General features: G+C 33.8%; 1 protein-coding gene and 1 long non-coding RNA gene across 2 annotated transcripts; both read left to right on the forward strand.

Moving 5' to 3' along the window:
- Positions 1–10,317: 10,317 nt before the first annotated feature.
- Positions 10,318–11,065, forward strand: LOC136216956 (uncharacterized). Its single transcript, XR_010683408.1, has 2 exons — positions 10,318–10,523; positions 10,615–11,065. It is a non-coding gene; the product is annotated as an uncharacterized lncRNA (long non-coding RNA).
- Positions 11,066–15,839: 4,774 nt separating this feature from the next.
- Positions 15,840–17,282, forward strand: LOC136220014 (major allergen Pru ar 1-like). The gene is made up of 2 exons (XM_066007666.1): positions 15,840–16,063; positions 16,824–17,282. Exons 1-2 carry the CDS (start codon positions 15,898–15,900, stop codon positions 17,120–17,122), a joined length of 465 nt encoding a protein of 154 aa, XP_065863738.1. The 5' UTR covers positions 15,840–15,897; the 3' UTR covers positions 17,123–17,282.
- Positions 17,283–17,498: the final 216 nt, after the last annotated feature.

A 17,498-nucleotide genomic window follows, 5' to 3' on the forward strand; every position in this document is an offset into this window, starting at 1 on the left:
ATAAGCTTATAGGGGAACTTATTTATGAAGGCGGACCACCGGGCATGCATGGAGCTTCGAAGTTGCTTCTGACTTCCCAGGTACTTGAGAGCTTGGTGGTCAGTGTAGAGGATGAATTCTTTCCCCACCAAGTAATGTTCCCACACTTTCAACGGCCTAACTACAGTATAAAACTCTTGATCATACGTTGCCCAATTTTGCCGTGCCTCACAGAGCTTCTCACTGAAATATGCAATGGGCCTCTTTTCTTGCATTAAGACACCACCAATCCCAACTCCACTAGCATCACACTCAACTTCGAACAGTTTATCAAAATTGGGATACGCCAGCACGGGCGCTGTACTCAACTTCTCCTTGATCAGGGTGAAGCTCTCCTCTTGGGCGTCCGCCCACTCAAACCCCCTTCCCTTCTTCAAACATTCCGTCAACGGGGCGACTATAGAACTGAAGTTTTTAATGAATCGCCGATAAAAGGTTGCTAGCCCATGAAAACTCCTAATGTCCCCACGTTCCTCGGAGTAGGCCATTCTCGGATAGCTCTTACCTTCTCCCCATCAACTTGGACTCCATCGCCACTGACCACGAACCCAAGGAAAACCAGGCTCTCCATGACAAAATCACATTTCTTAGTGTTGGCGTATAGCTGGTGTTTCCTTAACAGGTCAAATACTGTCTGCAAGTGCTCCACATGTTCCGCCAAGGTCTGGCTATGGATCAGAATATCATCAAAATACACAACTACAAAGTTTCCAATTACCGGGCGGAGCACCTGATTCATCAGCCTCATAAATGTACTGGGGGCGTTAGTCATCCCGAATGGCATTACTAATCACTCATACAATCCATCTCTGGTCTTGAAAGCAGTCTTCCACTCATCCCCAGCCCGAACCCGTATTTGATGATAGCCACTCCTGAGGTCAATCTTAGAGAAGAGTTTGGATCAGCCAAGCTGATCCAGCATATCATCCAACCTCGGGATTGGGAACTTGTACTTGATGGTGATCTTGTTAATGGCTCTGCTGTCAACACACATCCGCCAAGACCCATCCTTCTTAGGTGTAAGTAAAGCTGGAACGACGCAAGGACTCATGCTTTCTCTAACGTATCCCATCTCAATGAGCTCTTCCACTTTCTGCCTCATGATGTCATTTTCCTTTGGACTCATTCGATAATGGGGGAGGCTTGGTAAACTAGCCCCGGGCATAAGATCGATATGATGTTGGATGTCCCTCAAAGGTGGTAACCCACTTGGCAGCCCTTCAGGGAACAGATCTTGATATTCTCCAAGTAGGCGGGTCATTTCATTCGGCATCTCCCTTTCGCCCCTTTTGGATGACTCGTGATTCGCCTTCACCATTACAACATACACCATCTGGCTCTCCTCACATTCGCTAACGAACGATTTGCGTGTGGGGCAGACCACCAAGGTAGACTTCTCATCGGCCTTTGGTTCACTCATCATTGGCGTAAGTACGAACTTCACCCCATCCTTCATAAATCTGTAGGTGTTCCTTCTCCCGGCATGGATGGCGTCGTTATCAAATTGCCATGGTCTGCCCAATAATATGTGGCAGGCATCCATATCGACCACGTCATAATAGACTTCATCCCTATATTCACCGATCTCAATAGGGACCTTACACTTCTGGGTTACTCTGAGTTCACCCACATCCTTGATTCATCCAACTCTGTAGGGGTCAGGGTGCGCCTCCGCCAACAACCCGAATTTCCGAACGGCGCTGCTGCTCACAATGTTCTCCTGGCTACCACTATCAATTATTACGTTGCATCGCCCACCTTTCACAAGACAGCGGGTCCTGAATAGTCGGTGCCTCTGATCTCCCTCTATCTGGTTGGAGACTAACAAACGCCGTACCACATGAATGGCATATCTCTCTTCATCCGCCTCACCCTCATCTTCTCATAAGGGTTCGCAAAACACTTCATCCCCTTCGTCATAGTCATCTTCATACCTCTCCACCATGTTGGCGCTCTTCCTCCTAGGACATTCATTGGACCTATGGCCTGGCTCATTGCACCGAAAACATTTAAAAGGTGCTGGCCTCGTGTACGGATTGTTGCTCTTAGGTGGTATGGGTGCTTCCTTGTACGGCCTAGTATCTCCGACAGATCCCCTTCCCACACTGTTGACCTTGGCCCCACTGGCACTCGCTACTTGCTTGCCTTTGTCATAGGGCTTCATGTTATCTCTTCCTCCAGGCGTATACTCAGTACTAGCGGATCTCCTGGATCTCCCGGTTAGTTGGGATTCAGCCTTGAGGGCTAAATTCCTGGCATCTTGTACCCGAACCACCATTTGTGTGCCAATACGATCCTGGATGTTGTATCTCAACCCTTCTAGATACCTAGAGGTCTTTTGGCTTTTAGTTTTTGACAAGTTGGCCATTGCCGAAAGCCTCAAGAATTCTGAGGTATATTCATGGACACTTCGGGTCCTTTGAGAGCATCCCCTGTAGGAGCTGTAAATATACTGCTCATAATCCGGCGGTAAGAACCGCTCCCTCAACATCGCCTTCATCCGTAGCCAAGATCTAATCGGATCTCTGCCCCCTCTTCTTCTTTCTTCCCTCATCTGATCCCACCAAACTGATGCGCCACCCTTCAAGCGATACGCCACCAGCCTCACTTTCCTCTCATCAGGAATCCCAGCATACTAAAAGAAACGTTCAACTTCCGATAACCAGTCTAAGAATCCCTCTATATCCAGTTCGCCTCCAAAAGATGGTAAGTCTATTTTTAGCTTAAAGGCATCATCTCTATCAAAGTTTCCTAGACCTGGGTATACTCTAGCAACATCCACACGTCGGTTATCAATAGGCCCAACATCCCTCGTAGTTCTAACGGGATCATCATCCTCAATACCCTCAAAGTCATCACTGTCACTATCAGCATTATGCACAAGGACATAGTTGGTTCTTCTTACCTCAGGATCCCTAGGACCCATTTGTGGAAGCTGTTGTTCAGGGACTCCTTCCTTTCTCTGGGTTGATCCTCCCGCGGTTGGTCGGATTAGAGCCAGAACCTCCAGTTTGAAGTTTTCTAGGGAGGTGGCCAGCTCCAGGAACCATTGGTCGGTTTGCCTCTGCCGCTCATGGCTGGCTTGGATTTGCTCCGCGAGGTGCTCCTTCAGCTCCTCATACCTCCGGTCACTGGTCTCCATGGAATCTTGCGGTTGTCGGGGTTGAACCATTGCCAAAAGAAGTTTCGGGTCAGGAAACGATTGGCTCTGATACCAACTGATACAGATTGAAAAGCGATAAATGAAGGTTTTAATCGTAAACCAACAAAGAGGTTTTTCTCTAGCTAAACTAGAAGGAGTGAATCCCAATAAACAAGCTATAAACCTTAGGTTCTCAAAGAGAATGATTTTTTATTGATAAATGTTGCCTCATCCTTACAAGATGGGGGTTTAAATACATCCCCTTAAAGATAACAAAAGGACAAGGACTACCCCTACTAGGGTTACAATAAGGTTATCAACAAAAGGGTAAAAAGGGTAATACGCCCCGACAATCAGTACAAAGGTACATGTACGGAGTGTCAGGGTTGTTGGTGAATTCCTTCGGGAGGAAGTAAACCTAGAGATCCGCCCAGGAGTAGATGTTGATACGCCTCCTTGTGTACTCCTAGATCCGCCCCGCTCGTATGTCTTGGGGATCCGCCCTTAGGTACAACCTCCGTGGGTCTGATGTCTGAGGATCCGCCAGAGCGCGCGTGATCAGTGATCCCCGTTAGGATGTCCGCATCATTTTATGTGATCGATGATCAATTAGTTCAATTCAAGACTCGAACCTAACCTTTAGCTGGAATCTTTCTCATACATATTCCTCACATATTTGATTTTTTCTCCTATTTTACTACAGTTTTTGGATTCTAAAAATAGTTATTTTATTGTTGATAAATTCGACACTAATCAAGAGGCTCTAAAAGAGAGAAATAAACCTTCTCTTTCACCTACTCATCTTCGATCTCCATGTCCCTCTTTGGAATTGGCTTTGGAGTCCTCCATGTCCCTCTTTGGAATTGGCTTAGGGGACTCCAGATCCTCAACAAAACAAATCTCTTTCTTCCTCCTCTTCCCTAGAAAAGATCATGAGTGGGAAATGAAAACTTTGATCCCTCCCTCTAAAGACTTATACCTTTGAGGCACGAGATTATAGCAGATGTAGGATCATTACTCCTCGTAGACCTCCCAATGGGTTGGTAGAGTTATCTCCCTCATATTTTGATTGAATTGTATAGTACGTGTGTTTAGAATTAGGATGTTTGTAGAATTGGTATGTTCATGTTAAATTTATACATATATTTTGAATTTTTGCATGTTTTAGTTTGTTAAATTTATGATTGATTTGATAATCTATGCATTTTTCATTTATTTTTTATATTCAAACACGTGTATTTCATAAACCCGAAAAAATTACCGCCGCCAAATACCGCTAAATACCGCCACCAAATTACTTATCACCGCTCCCATTCAGACTTTTTTGCTATTCTCATAATTTTGATCAAAAACTGAAAATTCTCTCGCCAAAATTATAAACCTGAACAACAATAATTGAAATTATGAAAATAATTGGTGTTTGACAACCCGAACCCCATAAATGGATGATTACGAGTCAAAACCATTAAAATTTACGTTTCGTTTATCAAAGAACTCATGAAAATAATACATAATTTTATGACGATTTTGCATTTTTCATCACTAAAAATTTTACGATTTTGCACCGGTCAAAATTTGGGCTAGGCGGATGGCAGGGGCAGATGGCACATCCGTCTAGGCCAAACTTTGGCCAATTCTTTAAAAAAAATTCAGTTTTGGAATTTTTTTATAAAAATGGTAAAATTGACCAAATGATAATGGTAATAAATAATTTTAGACGGTAAATAGGAATGCCGTAGGTGGACTCTAGATGTAGTCAAAGATATCACAACTTTTTTCTTTTCGAAGAACCAAAATATCACAACTAATAATTTGACAATAAAATTGCCACATAAAATTTAGGATAAATAATTTATTAGTCCCCTAGTTTTTACATAATACAATGTTTAGTCTTCTTATTTTGAAAAAAAAAACACATTTTAAGGTCCCTATCTTTTGTCAATATCAACCATTTGCTTTTTTTGTCTAGTTTTTTTAGCATAAATAGACATATATAAAATAACAGAATAACATGGAGAACTTGTATTGTACTGTGACCACAATGTTAATATTGGTAAAAGATAAGGATTTTAAAATGTGTTTTTCAAAATAAGGCACTAAACAATTAAACAAAAAAACATCATGACAAGTCTTGAAAATTTTTATTATAAGAAAAAATTGAAGAGTTAGAACCATTTTCTGTTTATAAAGGGAAAATGAATATTTTAGTACTTCTATCTTATGACAAGAATACAACAATTTCTTAAAAAAAAAAAAATACAACAATTTCGTTAGTCTTTAAAGTTTTCAGATACCCTCATAATTGGCATACCTTCTTTTTCTTTTCATCATTATGGGATTGATGTCTATATTTTCTTGTGTGTGTTTCTTGGGCAACTTCGTATTAATTACCATTTATAGCCCAAACATGCTTCTACATGAAAGATGAAACCAAATATAAATGGGAACATATTAACAACCAAATATAGGATATGTCAAATTTGGTAGGTACCAATTCACATTTATATTTATATTTTTAGTTGAATATTATTTTAATTTAGTTATTTACGTTTCTCGGGTTAAACGTTCGTCGTCACAGACCCCTCGAATCATTGAAGTTAGATGGTAGCTCCCTCCGTCTGACTGGATTAAAGCTAACACTGATGCATCTGTGATCTCTGGTAGAGTTGGTCGCGGTGTGGTTTTTCGAAATAGTCAGGGGCGTCCTCTTGGGTCATTTGCCTTCCCTCTTGATTGTGTTTTGGTAAACATGGCGGAATTGCAAGCTGCTATTTTTGCAGTTTCGATTGCGAGGTCACGTGGATGGACTCGTCTCTGGATAGAAAGTGACTCGACTTACATTATTCGAATTTTCCGTACCGATGCGCTGATCATTCCCTGGACAATGTGTGTGGATTGGTTAAATTGTTTAGATTCAATGATGCATATTCAGGTGGTTGTCTCCCATGTGTTTCGTGAAGGAAATCAAGTGGCGTACGCTCTTGCTAATTAGGGACGTCTAGCTTCTGATTTACAAATGTGGAATACCCTTCCGGACTTTTGCTCCATTCTTGCTAAAGATAATACCCTTGGTAGGGATATGTTTAGATTTTCCTAAAGCACTCTTTGTACTGGATTCATATTTTTTCATCTCTTCTTTTATATATCTTGGCTCTATGCCTTTTCAGGGGTACCAACCTGGTTGGGATTCCCGTTGGGTTAGGTCCGTATTTCAATTAAAAAAAAAATTATTTAGTGGATGCTGAAAATGTAACATTCCGGTCTAATACCATGTAGATATTGTCTGTTCTTGTCCAAATCCAATATTTCGGGCTTCACGAATTTAAAACCCGTCTGTATGTATTGTATTCTCATTTTACTAATAATAGAATGAGACGGAAGAAATAGAGTATGTTTTACAAAGTTGATCGAAATTCATTTTTTTAAATGAATTTATTAAACTTTGATTTTTATTTTTATGTTAATCAGTAATTCAAACAAAAAAAAATCACTGTAATAATAACAACTTGATTATTACTTAGAAAATATTTACTCGTAAACATATACGGCAACTACACAAATCACTAGCTTGAAAGTTTTTTCCTTTAAACAATCATTTTCCATCTTTGAATACCAAATAATACCTTAATCTTAATGATTTTAAAACCAATTAGCTCGAAAATTAAAGTTACTAGATATAAGTATGGTTAAACCTAAATGACGTTTATATTAATATTAGATGCTATTAGTATGGTTAAACCTAAATGACGTTTATATTAATAGATGATAAGATTTTAAATAATTTTAAAACCAATATAATTTCTATCAACTACACAATATAATATTAGATGCTATTAGTATGGTTAAACCTAAATGACGTTTATATTAATAGATGATAAGATTTTAAATAATTTTTATATTAAATTTTGAAATTAAATATAAAATTGAGGAATTATAAATGTAATTTATCTGAATGGATTAAAAAAGGGAGAATTACAAAACTATTAGTTTTCTTTTCTAACTCCTATTGAAAAACTAACCAAAACTAACACATTTCAACAAGTAACTTTCAAGTTTACCCTCATCTTCTTCCTTAACAGAACTTCATCTCTCTAACGTATCAAACACTGCGATAGGAAAAGGAGCAAGAATGAGAAGCGACGGCGGCACACTCAAAGAGGTGGAGAAGCGAAAGGCCGCGATAGGAAGAGGAGGAGAAGCGAACGGGGAGGAGAAAGAAGGAGAAGTGAATGGCAACGATAGGAAGAGGAGGAGAAGAAGGCGAACGGCAAACAGAAGAGGAGGAAGAAGGCGACCCTTTTTCCAGCAATCTCGTCCCAATATATATTGTTTCTCTTCCTTTTTCATATTTTTCCTGGTAATGCGAACCCCAAAAATAGTAGCACTGTTATCTGCAAATGGATTTTGGTTGGAATATCAGTTTCAGATTTTTCTCCGACAGTGTCGATATGTGTGTAGATATTTATCGATATGTGTAGATATTTGTCGATATCTGTAGATATTTGTAGATATTGTATTTGTAGATATTGTATTTGTAGATATTTGTAGATATTTGTCGATATGTATTGTCGATATCGACAGATATCTACAGATATCGACAAATATCTACAGATATCTACAGAAATCGACAGATATCGACACTGTCGGGGAAAAATGTCTGAAACTGATATTCCAACCAGAGTGTATTTTTAGACAACAATGTCACTGTTTTTGGGGTTCGCACGATCAGTAAAAACATGAAAAATGAATAGAAACAATATACATTGGATTGCAGAGAAACAACCTACTAGATCTTAACGATGAATGGACTAAACTTTAAATCTTTCCAATGAAACTAAAAACCAATGAAAAACTTATATGATTGTAGAAATTTTGTTGTATGAACTGTGAGTTGGATTGATTGTTGTAGTATTCGTAGTCGTTCTGTAGATTGTTCTGTTTTTTAGAAAGAGAGAGCGCGAGAAAGAGAGAGAGTGAAAGACAAAGACACACAGTTATGATGAGGGTAAACTTGGAAGTTACTTGTTGAAATATATTAGTTTTGGTGAATTTTTAAAAATGGGCTAGAAATGTAAACTATCCCTTTAAAAAGTGCTAGTTTAGTAATTCTCCCATTAAAAAAAATGAATTTTTGCATTTTTTTTTTGAAGAAAAAAAAAATTCTGCGATTTCTTTTAATAAATTCTGGTAAATATTTATATATATAAGAGAACAGGCAAAAATAAGATACATACAAACTGCTTTTACGATTATTCTGTCCCTTGCAATTTCCATCTTATCTGCTGTAATGTAGAGTGGGACTTTCGGTATGGAATTTTTGGCAAATCATTGCTGGCCCATTTAATTAATTATTTATTTATTTTTAATCAAAATATCATATATCACTGGTACAAATTGAGCACAAAAATTATGCAGGCTGCACCCCAAAAAAATTATAAAAAGAAATAAAAACTATAAAGGTATCATAACAAAAATATAAATCATATAAATCGAAATCTCCTTAAAAAGACTGTTGTAATTAATTTTTCATCTTTTAGGCTCTTTCGAACATTTAATCTGAGTTCTTTTTTTTCAACCACACAAATCTATGAATATATAGATAAGATAAACTTTTTTCCGCTTTTGCTAAGCCGAAAAAAAAATAAATGTGTAGATCTGATGAAAAAAAAAAACATGAAACTAATAATATAAATAAAAGGAAGAAAAAGAAGATAACCTACTTAATTGAAGAACCCAATAAAAAAAATTAAACATGAAACTAATAAGATAAATAAAAGGAAGAAAAGGAAGATAACCTACTTTCTCCTTATTAACATCATATTCACCTAAGTTTTTCAATCCTGATAGTGATTTAAACCTGTCGTTTGTTAACATTATCCCCGACTAATTTGCACCATGGTCACTCAAATTTGGTGTCCGTTTCAAAATAGTTATTAAATCCAATAAAAAAATTTGGCCATTTTAAATTAGAAAAAATAAAATTAGTGAGGTGATATCCATATTCAGAATTATTGACTTTGGCCATTTTACTAGCCACCTAATAGTAAAAAAATATACTTCTATTTATTAATTTAACTGTTTGAAATTATCACTTGACAACAACAAAAAAAAAAATTGCGATTGCCACATAGATGTAACATTATACAAAAAAAATAAGTTACTTATAACATGATTGTCATGTTTTTATCCAATCGAATTTTTCTATATAAATTGTTTAGAATGATTTTTTATAAGTTAATGACTTCATTGAAATAAAATAAAGTTCAGTAACATGTTTTAAACTAACTTCAAATTTTAGTGACCATTACTGCAATTTAGCCCATTACAGTTCCTTAGAGAATCTCCAATAGAGGTTGTTTCAAAGAGTGTTAAAACTTACCACATCATACTAAAATATAATATTTTATTAATCTAATAATTAATATCACTTTTGACAATTTTTGTTTAAAAATGCTTCAATAGTAAGCAACTTTAAAAGTTGTCACAATGACCACATAAATCATTACTCAATATATAATTTATTTTAATTATAAATATTGTCAACTAATAGTGAAATGAGAGAGAAAGTCATCAAAAATGTGCACCAATAGTATTTAAGTAGATCACTTTTTTATATTAAAAAAAGTTTGGCAACCTTTTTGGCACCCACCATCACTTTAATAGCAGGCACCCTTCAAAAAGTTGTCAAACTCAACGTCACATCTCACTTTTTTAAGCACCCTCTATTGAAGTAAATAAAGTTATTTAGAACCAAATTTCTCATCCAATCAAGTTTTTAATTTTCTAAATCACTATTTTCATAGTTTCCTCTCTAAACAACTCCGTGCTTTTTGTTGATAACCTAAAAGATATTAAAAAATGTTCAAAATTTACAGTGGTTTATGGTTTATGATAAGTTTCATTATCTCTTGAAATTTAACTGATATTAGAGTTGTCAATATATAGTGATTTTTTTTTATGAAATATACAGTGAATTTTATATAAGGTTTTAAACTTAAAGTAATGTTAATAAGAGAAAAATTGCGTGGCCAAAGAGTAATTTACCCAAATTCTATGGGTAATTAAAGAAAATTGGTCCATGGCCAGTTTCTATAAATAGCTCCACTCATTCATTCTGTATTTCTCACCAACAAAAACTTCATCACATCTCTTCCTTTAGTAAATTTTCAATATCAAATATGGGTGTTGTGACCATTGAGAGAGAAGTTACCTTTTCAATCCCCAAAACAACCATCTAAGGTTTTCGCCCAGGATAACCATAATCTTGTTCCAAAGGCCACTCCCCATGTCAGCTGTGAGGTCCTTCCTTGCTCCGGAAAGAAAGCTACCTTTGGTGCTGCAGGTAAATTACCTGATTAATGCATTATTAGAATTTGGTACTTTAGTTAATTATTTTTCATCTTTCAAATTATCAATTTATACACGTGATGCAGGTGGTGAGTTGAAGCATATCAAGACAAAGGATGAAGTAACAGACAAGGATAACTTCACCCACAGCTACACCATTGTTGAAGGAGAACCATGGTCTGACTCACTTGACAAAGTGCTTGTGACCATCAAAGTGGAGTCTACACCAAATGGAGGATCTGTTCTCAAGAGCTGCAGCAAGTATGTTCCCAAGCCAAACTGCAAACTGGATGAAGGCAGAATCAATGCTATTACTGAGTCCATAATGGCGCTGTACAAGCATGTTGAAGCCCAGCTCCTGACTAATCCTACTGCTTGTAACTAAATTATCTGTCTGTGATGTGTGGGAATAAAAGTTTTATGTTGTATTGTGCTGTGTTATACACATGACTTGTATTTACACTCTCCATGTATCAATGGATGAAGAAATACAAGTTGTAATCTAAGTATAATAAATAAAACTTTGCTTTCAAATTAGCCTTATGTTGATACTTGCTTGGGATTGATCTCTACATTTTATCGTGTGCATTTTCTTAATAATTACCATTTACAATATAGGCTTAATACATCAGTTTAGCCTGAACTTGTACAAATAAAAACTTGATTGAGGCTTGATATCTAATTAACTCTCTAAACTTGGTTAAACTGTTCCTGGATTTATAAAAAGGCCATAAAAATGTGCAAAACAAAAATTTAATTTATTTTAAAAACTTGAAATCAAATTAAGCCTTTATTTTTAAATTTTTGAATTTTTTTACAGATTTTGATAAATTTGAAACTATATCATTTTAAACAATTTTATTGAGCAAATGAATCACTGTAAGCAAATTCTGGAATTTATAGATTACTTTAAATAAATTCAATGACCAATAGTTATTTTAAATAAATTGAAGGACTAATTAAACATAAATTCAAATGCCCAATCAAACTTTTTGAAAAAAATTATTGGGTTTTTGTTATATTATACCTATGATTATAACACATGCTTATACCTATAATTATAACACATGAAACCAACGATAAATGGGAACACAATAGAATATGTCAAACTTTTTTTTTTGTTTTGAGAAATGCTTGTAATTTCATTAAATAAAATATGATGAAGTACAATAAATAAAATGTAAGGAATAAAACCTCACATGATTACAGATTAAAACAAATACAAAAACAAATACAATATCCACGAATAGATAGAATTGACTATAAAGAGTAAAAAGAGCCCATAAAAGGCACAAGAAACACAAAATAGCAATATATTTCTCGTTAATCCAAATCTGTAGAAAGACATCTGCAATCCAAACTTCATCTGAGTCCTTTTTTTTTGTTGCAACCGCGTAGATTTATTGATCTACGGATACGATAAACCATTTCCGCTCTTGTTAAATCCGAAAAAAGCACAAACGACAGAATAATAGAGCAGATATAATCAGACGGATAAAGAGTTCCGATGAAATATATGAACATGTCAAAACTTGGTAGGTACAAATTTATTCCTTAATCACTAACTCATTTTTATTTTAATACTATTTTATTAATATTTTGATGGGTACAAATATTTGACGGATACTCTAAAATTATATAGATACTGAAATTTAAAGATGGTGTTTGATCCATATTTTAATTTGAGTCAATTTTGTAATTAATTACTTAATTCGGTTTAAATTATATAAGTTGATGGAATTCGGTCCGATTGGGTAATTTTATCAATTATTCTGATTTAAATTGGTAATTATTTTATTAATTACTCTTTCTGTTAAAATTTGTGTAACATTTGAAATTTGGACCGATTTGATAATTTACCAATTATTCTGGCTGAAATGTGTAACTGTCCAAATCAAATACACAAATAATCAACAGCATTTGCGTCGAAGTTGACATAGGAGATAGTGCAGGACTAGTGGAGCCGAAACATGTGATAGTGGGGGAGAGAGGGTTAAGAGCAGCATGGCTTTACAGTTATGGAACTTTTTACTTGTCGTGCAGTTTTCAACATATTTTTATAGCAGAAAAACATAATTCAACAGCAAAAATAGTTAGTGGAGGAGAGCAGTTGCAGGACTTTCTTGCAGAAACTTAGAACTTTCCTTACTGAAACGTGGAACTTTCTTACTGGACAGTTATTTACATATTTTTTACAGCATAAATACGGATTACAGCAGCAGAAAAAGAGAGAACACACTCAGAAAAAAATCTCAATAGCATAATTAGACTCAAATTGTCAATTTCTTTCAATTTTTTATTCTTAATTCAACAATCTTTATTTTTCAATTCTTAGTGCTACAAATTCAATTCATTTATTTGTAATCATTCAATTTCAATCTTGATTTCAAGCTTTCAAATGTTTATTCTCAGTTCGGTGTCGTTCATATTAATTAAGCCAATCTTCTTTAAACTTTTCACCATCTTTGATTAGAAGTCAGATTTTATTTTTCTTGTAATTTTTCTATAAAATTAGGGATACACTCACACAATCTGATCCAAAAAATGGCGAAACAGATGGGTAATGAGATAACAAGAGGAAAATATAGCTCAAATGGTCACTGAAGTTTAGGGTATGTGTCACAAAAGTCATTGAACTGCCATATAGCAGAAAAAATATTTTTAATTATCATGTATTAGTTTTCAAACATTTAAATTTAGTAAATAAAAACTATAATTTTCTTATTGTTACATGGTTATACTATCATACATAAAAGTTATTTTTTTCAACGTTCCTTTCACGTTACTATTTAAATGATTTATTTGAATTAGTTAAAATAATTTTATTGCAATAGAAAGAAAAGTTAAAAGAATTTATTGAGTAAATCACCCATGGAACTTGGCTTAAGGTGTTATTGAGCCCTGGTCTATTCAAAATTTTATCATTTGGCTTCCTGATCTGTTATTCGGTCATATTTGGCCCATGAATTATCCCAATTGGTGAAATTTCACTCAATTTATATGGAGACTTAACAAAACCGTTATTCTCCCTCATATGTAATGATATTTTGACATATGAGCTTGACATGTCACACATCTTGAAGTTTCTTTGTCACATAAACTCGTTTATATTAAAATAATTAATTAGATTAAAAAAGAAAAACAAATAAAAATAAATATCTAAACTAAAATTTATCAAATTTAAGTGTCAAATTATAGTCATGTGCTAATAGAATAACAATTATGTCAAGTCTCCATTTAAGTTGGGTGAAATTGCACCAATTGGGATAAGTCAAGAACCAAATATAATCAAATAATAGGTCATAGGCCAAATAACAAAATTTTGGATAGATGGAGGGCCAAATAATGGTTTAAACCCATGTGGAACTTTGTATGGTCTTTATTAACTTTATCCTTTACAAACATTATAATCTATTATAATCTTTTATGAGAGTAAGTGGTTTCAAAATATCCATTGACTACCTCAACATAGAAAGTTAAAGTATTAAATTGTTTGGAACTACATTTAGAATATCATTTTCATCCAATGTACATTATAATGTTACCGTATTAAGAGTATTTCCAAAAGATTTTTAGTTCACTCTTTAAAAATAATATAAATAATTGATTCTCAGCCATATTAAAATACATATCATTTTCAACAATATTTCTCATACTCACTCTTTTTTTTTTATTATTATTAGAATGATTATGTTTTCTTATATTTACCAATACCAATAGTGAGAGGAGATAAAATCTTCAATAATAAAATTATGAATAAAAAAATAAAATAAAACTACGAATATAGAGAGGTTCCTCAATAATAAAGAATAGAATGGAGACTCTTGGAGTTGGTTTTTAACCAAAATTTTTCAAAATTTATATTAAGAGCTCAACAAAGTGGTCTGTTGGACATGTCATAATTTAGTAAAGTTTAAATGATTTTTATATTGGATTTTAAAATTAAATATAAAATTGAGGAATTATAGGTCTAATTTACTTGAATTTATTAAAAAAGGAAAAGAAATTTCAGTGAAGTTTATGAAATAGCGGTGGTTTTCACCTGGTCAGTGACTGAACACGTGAATTTGGTCAGTCACCGTTAGATTTAGGAGGTGCGAATATAAGCCTTACGATGATTTTAATCTCCACCATATGATTTTAATAAGCTTAAATCTAACGGTGAACGACTAAAATCATTCCTGTATGAAATAGATGCAAACTTTAATTACCTATAAAAATATCTAGAGTATATATATAGAAGGCACTATATATATATATATATGAAACAACAAGTAAGAATAAGATAGAACTGCTTTTACTATTATTCCTTGCAAGTTCTATCTTATCTGTAATGGAATTTCTTGTCTGGTATGGAATTTTTTTGACAATAATTATTGGCCCATATTAACTACTGAACTTATACATTTTTATGGATAAATTTTGATTAAAGTATTAATTATTTCCAACTTCGTTGTTAAGTCTGTTCTAAGGCTTAAGAATTAAAGTTTTGTAGAACGGTATTTCTCATCTAATCATTCTTAATCATCATTTTCTAAGTTTTTTTTGTTTTTCCTCTTCTAAGCAAACAATACTGAAATGAACAAAAAATAATAATTCAAGAATTACAGTTACAATGAAAGGTTAACTGTTATTTAAATGATCAACGTCGAGTGACTTTTATGTCGAGGGCCGATCCTGAGATTCTAGAGGCCAATGAGCGAATTCGCAAATGAGGATCCTCATAAATAAGTACAAATAAAAAATAAATTAAAATAATTAATTATGTAAAAAAAATTACTTAAAAAAGACTCATTTTTATTACACTTAACAAAGCAATTAATAAAAACATTAAATTTCATATAAAAAACATTTTATTTCGAATTAAATATCTAGGTACTCGTACAAAATATTATTTATGAGCATTTTCAGATGCTGAATCACTAAAAAAGTGTCCAAATCAATAGGCTTTAACATATTTTTCTCCATATAAAATTGTTAAACCATTTAATATTTCTTGCGACGTTGATGATCTCAAATAGTTTTTCAATAATTTTAACTTCGAAAGAATTCTTTCCGCTGATATAAAGGTCACTGATATAGTTAGGGGGATTTAATATTATTTTTAGGCCCCTCCATCCTTTGGCCCTTAGACATGCGCCCTTCCTACCCATATCCAAAGACGGTCAGTTTATATCATATTTTAAACTTTAGTGATCATAATACAAATAAAAGAAACTTCAGTGGCCAAGTGTAATATACCCAAATTCCATGGGTAACTAAGAAAATTGGTCGATGGCCAGTTTCTATAAATACCTCCATTCATTCCATATTTCTCACCAACAAAAACTTCATAAAATCTCTTGTTTAGTAATTTTTCATTATCAAATATGGGTATTGTCACTGTTGAGAGGGAAGTTAACTTTTCAATCCCCAAAACAACCATCTTTAAGGTTTTTGCCCAGGATAACCATAATATTGTTCCAAAGGCCACTCCCCATATCAGTTGTGAGGTTCTTCCTTGTACCGCAAAGAAAGCTACCTTTGGTGCTGCAGGTAAATTACCTAATTATTACATTATTAGAATTAGTACTTACCTAATGTATTACCGGATTGTTGTAAATATGAACTCAGCTAAAAATTAAATGTATTTTAAAGGTGGAGGATTGTTTATATATATAAGAACTCATATATTCTCTCATCAAACAGTTTGAGATACTTTAATAGAGATTCATTACCACAACCATGTGTTCTGTGAATATAAAACACTGGTACCATATAAAGGAAGATCTAATTCACTCTAAAAATTAGGATAAATTGCAACAAATATCAATGAGTTTTCGGTCAATTTTAAAAAAAGTTATTATTGAACTTCATTTTGTTTGAATAAAATTATTAAACTATTTTATTTATTTCAATAAACTCATTCTAAGCAATTTAGTTACAAAAAAATCACTTGAATAACCATGTAAAAGTACTTACTTTTACATATAATAAAAAAAATGTACATTTTAGTCATGTGACCGTTTCCAACAGATGAATAAAAAATACTATTTTTTTGGTCAATAAAAGGAAGTTCAGTAACATTTTTGAAACTCTCAAACTTCAATGATCATTGAAGCAATTTACGCTAAGAAATAATATAGCTCCCTAATTGATTAATATTAGATATCTAACAGTTGTCACAGTGGATTCGAATTCCAATAGGTGGATCAATATTAAATTGCAATAATCTTGAGGTTTTCCATGACCATGAGCTAGAGATGCATTCCTCTTCATTATTTTCTGAAATTACTAATTTATAGACGTGATGCAGGTGGTGAACTGAAGCATGTTAAGACAAAAGATGAGGTGACTGACAATGATAACTTCACTCACAGCTACACCATTGTTGAAGGAGAACCATGGTCTGACTCACTTGACAAAGTACTTGTGACCATCAAGGTGGAGTCTACACCTAATGGAGGGTCTGTTCTCAAGAGCTGCAGCAAGTATGTTCCCAAACCAAACTGCAAACTGGATGAAGGCAGAATCAATGCTATTACTGAGTCTATAATGGGACTGTACAAGCATGTTGAAGCCCAGCTCCTGGCTAATCCTACTGCTTGTAACTGAATTATCTGTCTGTCTTTTATATGGGTGTGAGAATAAAAGTTTTATGTTGTATTGTGCTGTGTAATAGACATGGCTTGTATTTACACTCTCCATGGACCAATGGATGAAGGAATACAAGTTGTTATCAAAGTATAATAAATAAAACTTTGCTTTTAAATTAGCCTTGTTTGATACTTACAGACATGATTTACACAAACTACTTTCGCTTATAGGATATTAGATCCTTGTTTCAATGTTTGATTATCCATATTTACTTCAAGTTTTCAAGCAAAATAACTGACTCCTCTTGTATGCAGTAACGGATCCATGATTTTTAATTAGATGGAACAAACTATATATACAACATAATTGAATTATAAAAAATCAAATAAACTAT

This window comes from Euphorbia lathyris, chromosome 2 (genome assembly GCF_963576675.1).
Source record: "Euphorbia lathyris chromosome 2, ddEupLath1.1, whole genome shotgun sequence".
Classification (NCBI taxonomy): Eukaryota; Viridiplantae; Streptophyta; class Magnoliopsida; order Malpighiales; family Euphorbiaceae; genus Euphorbia; species Euphorbia lathyris.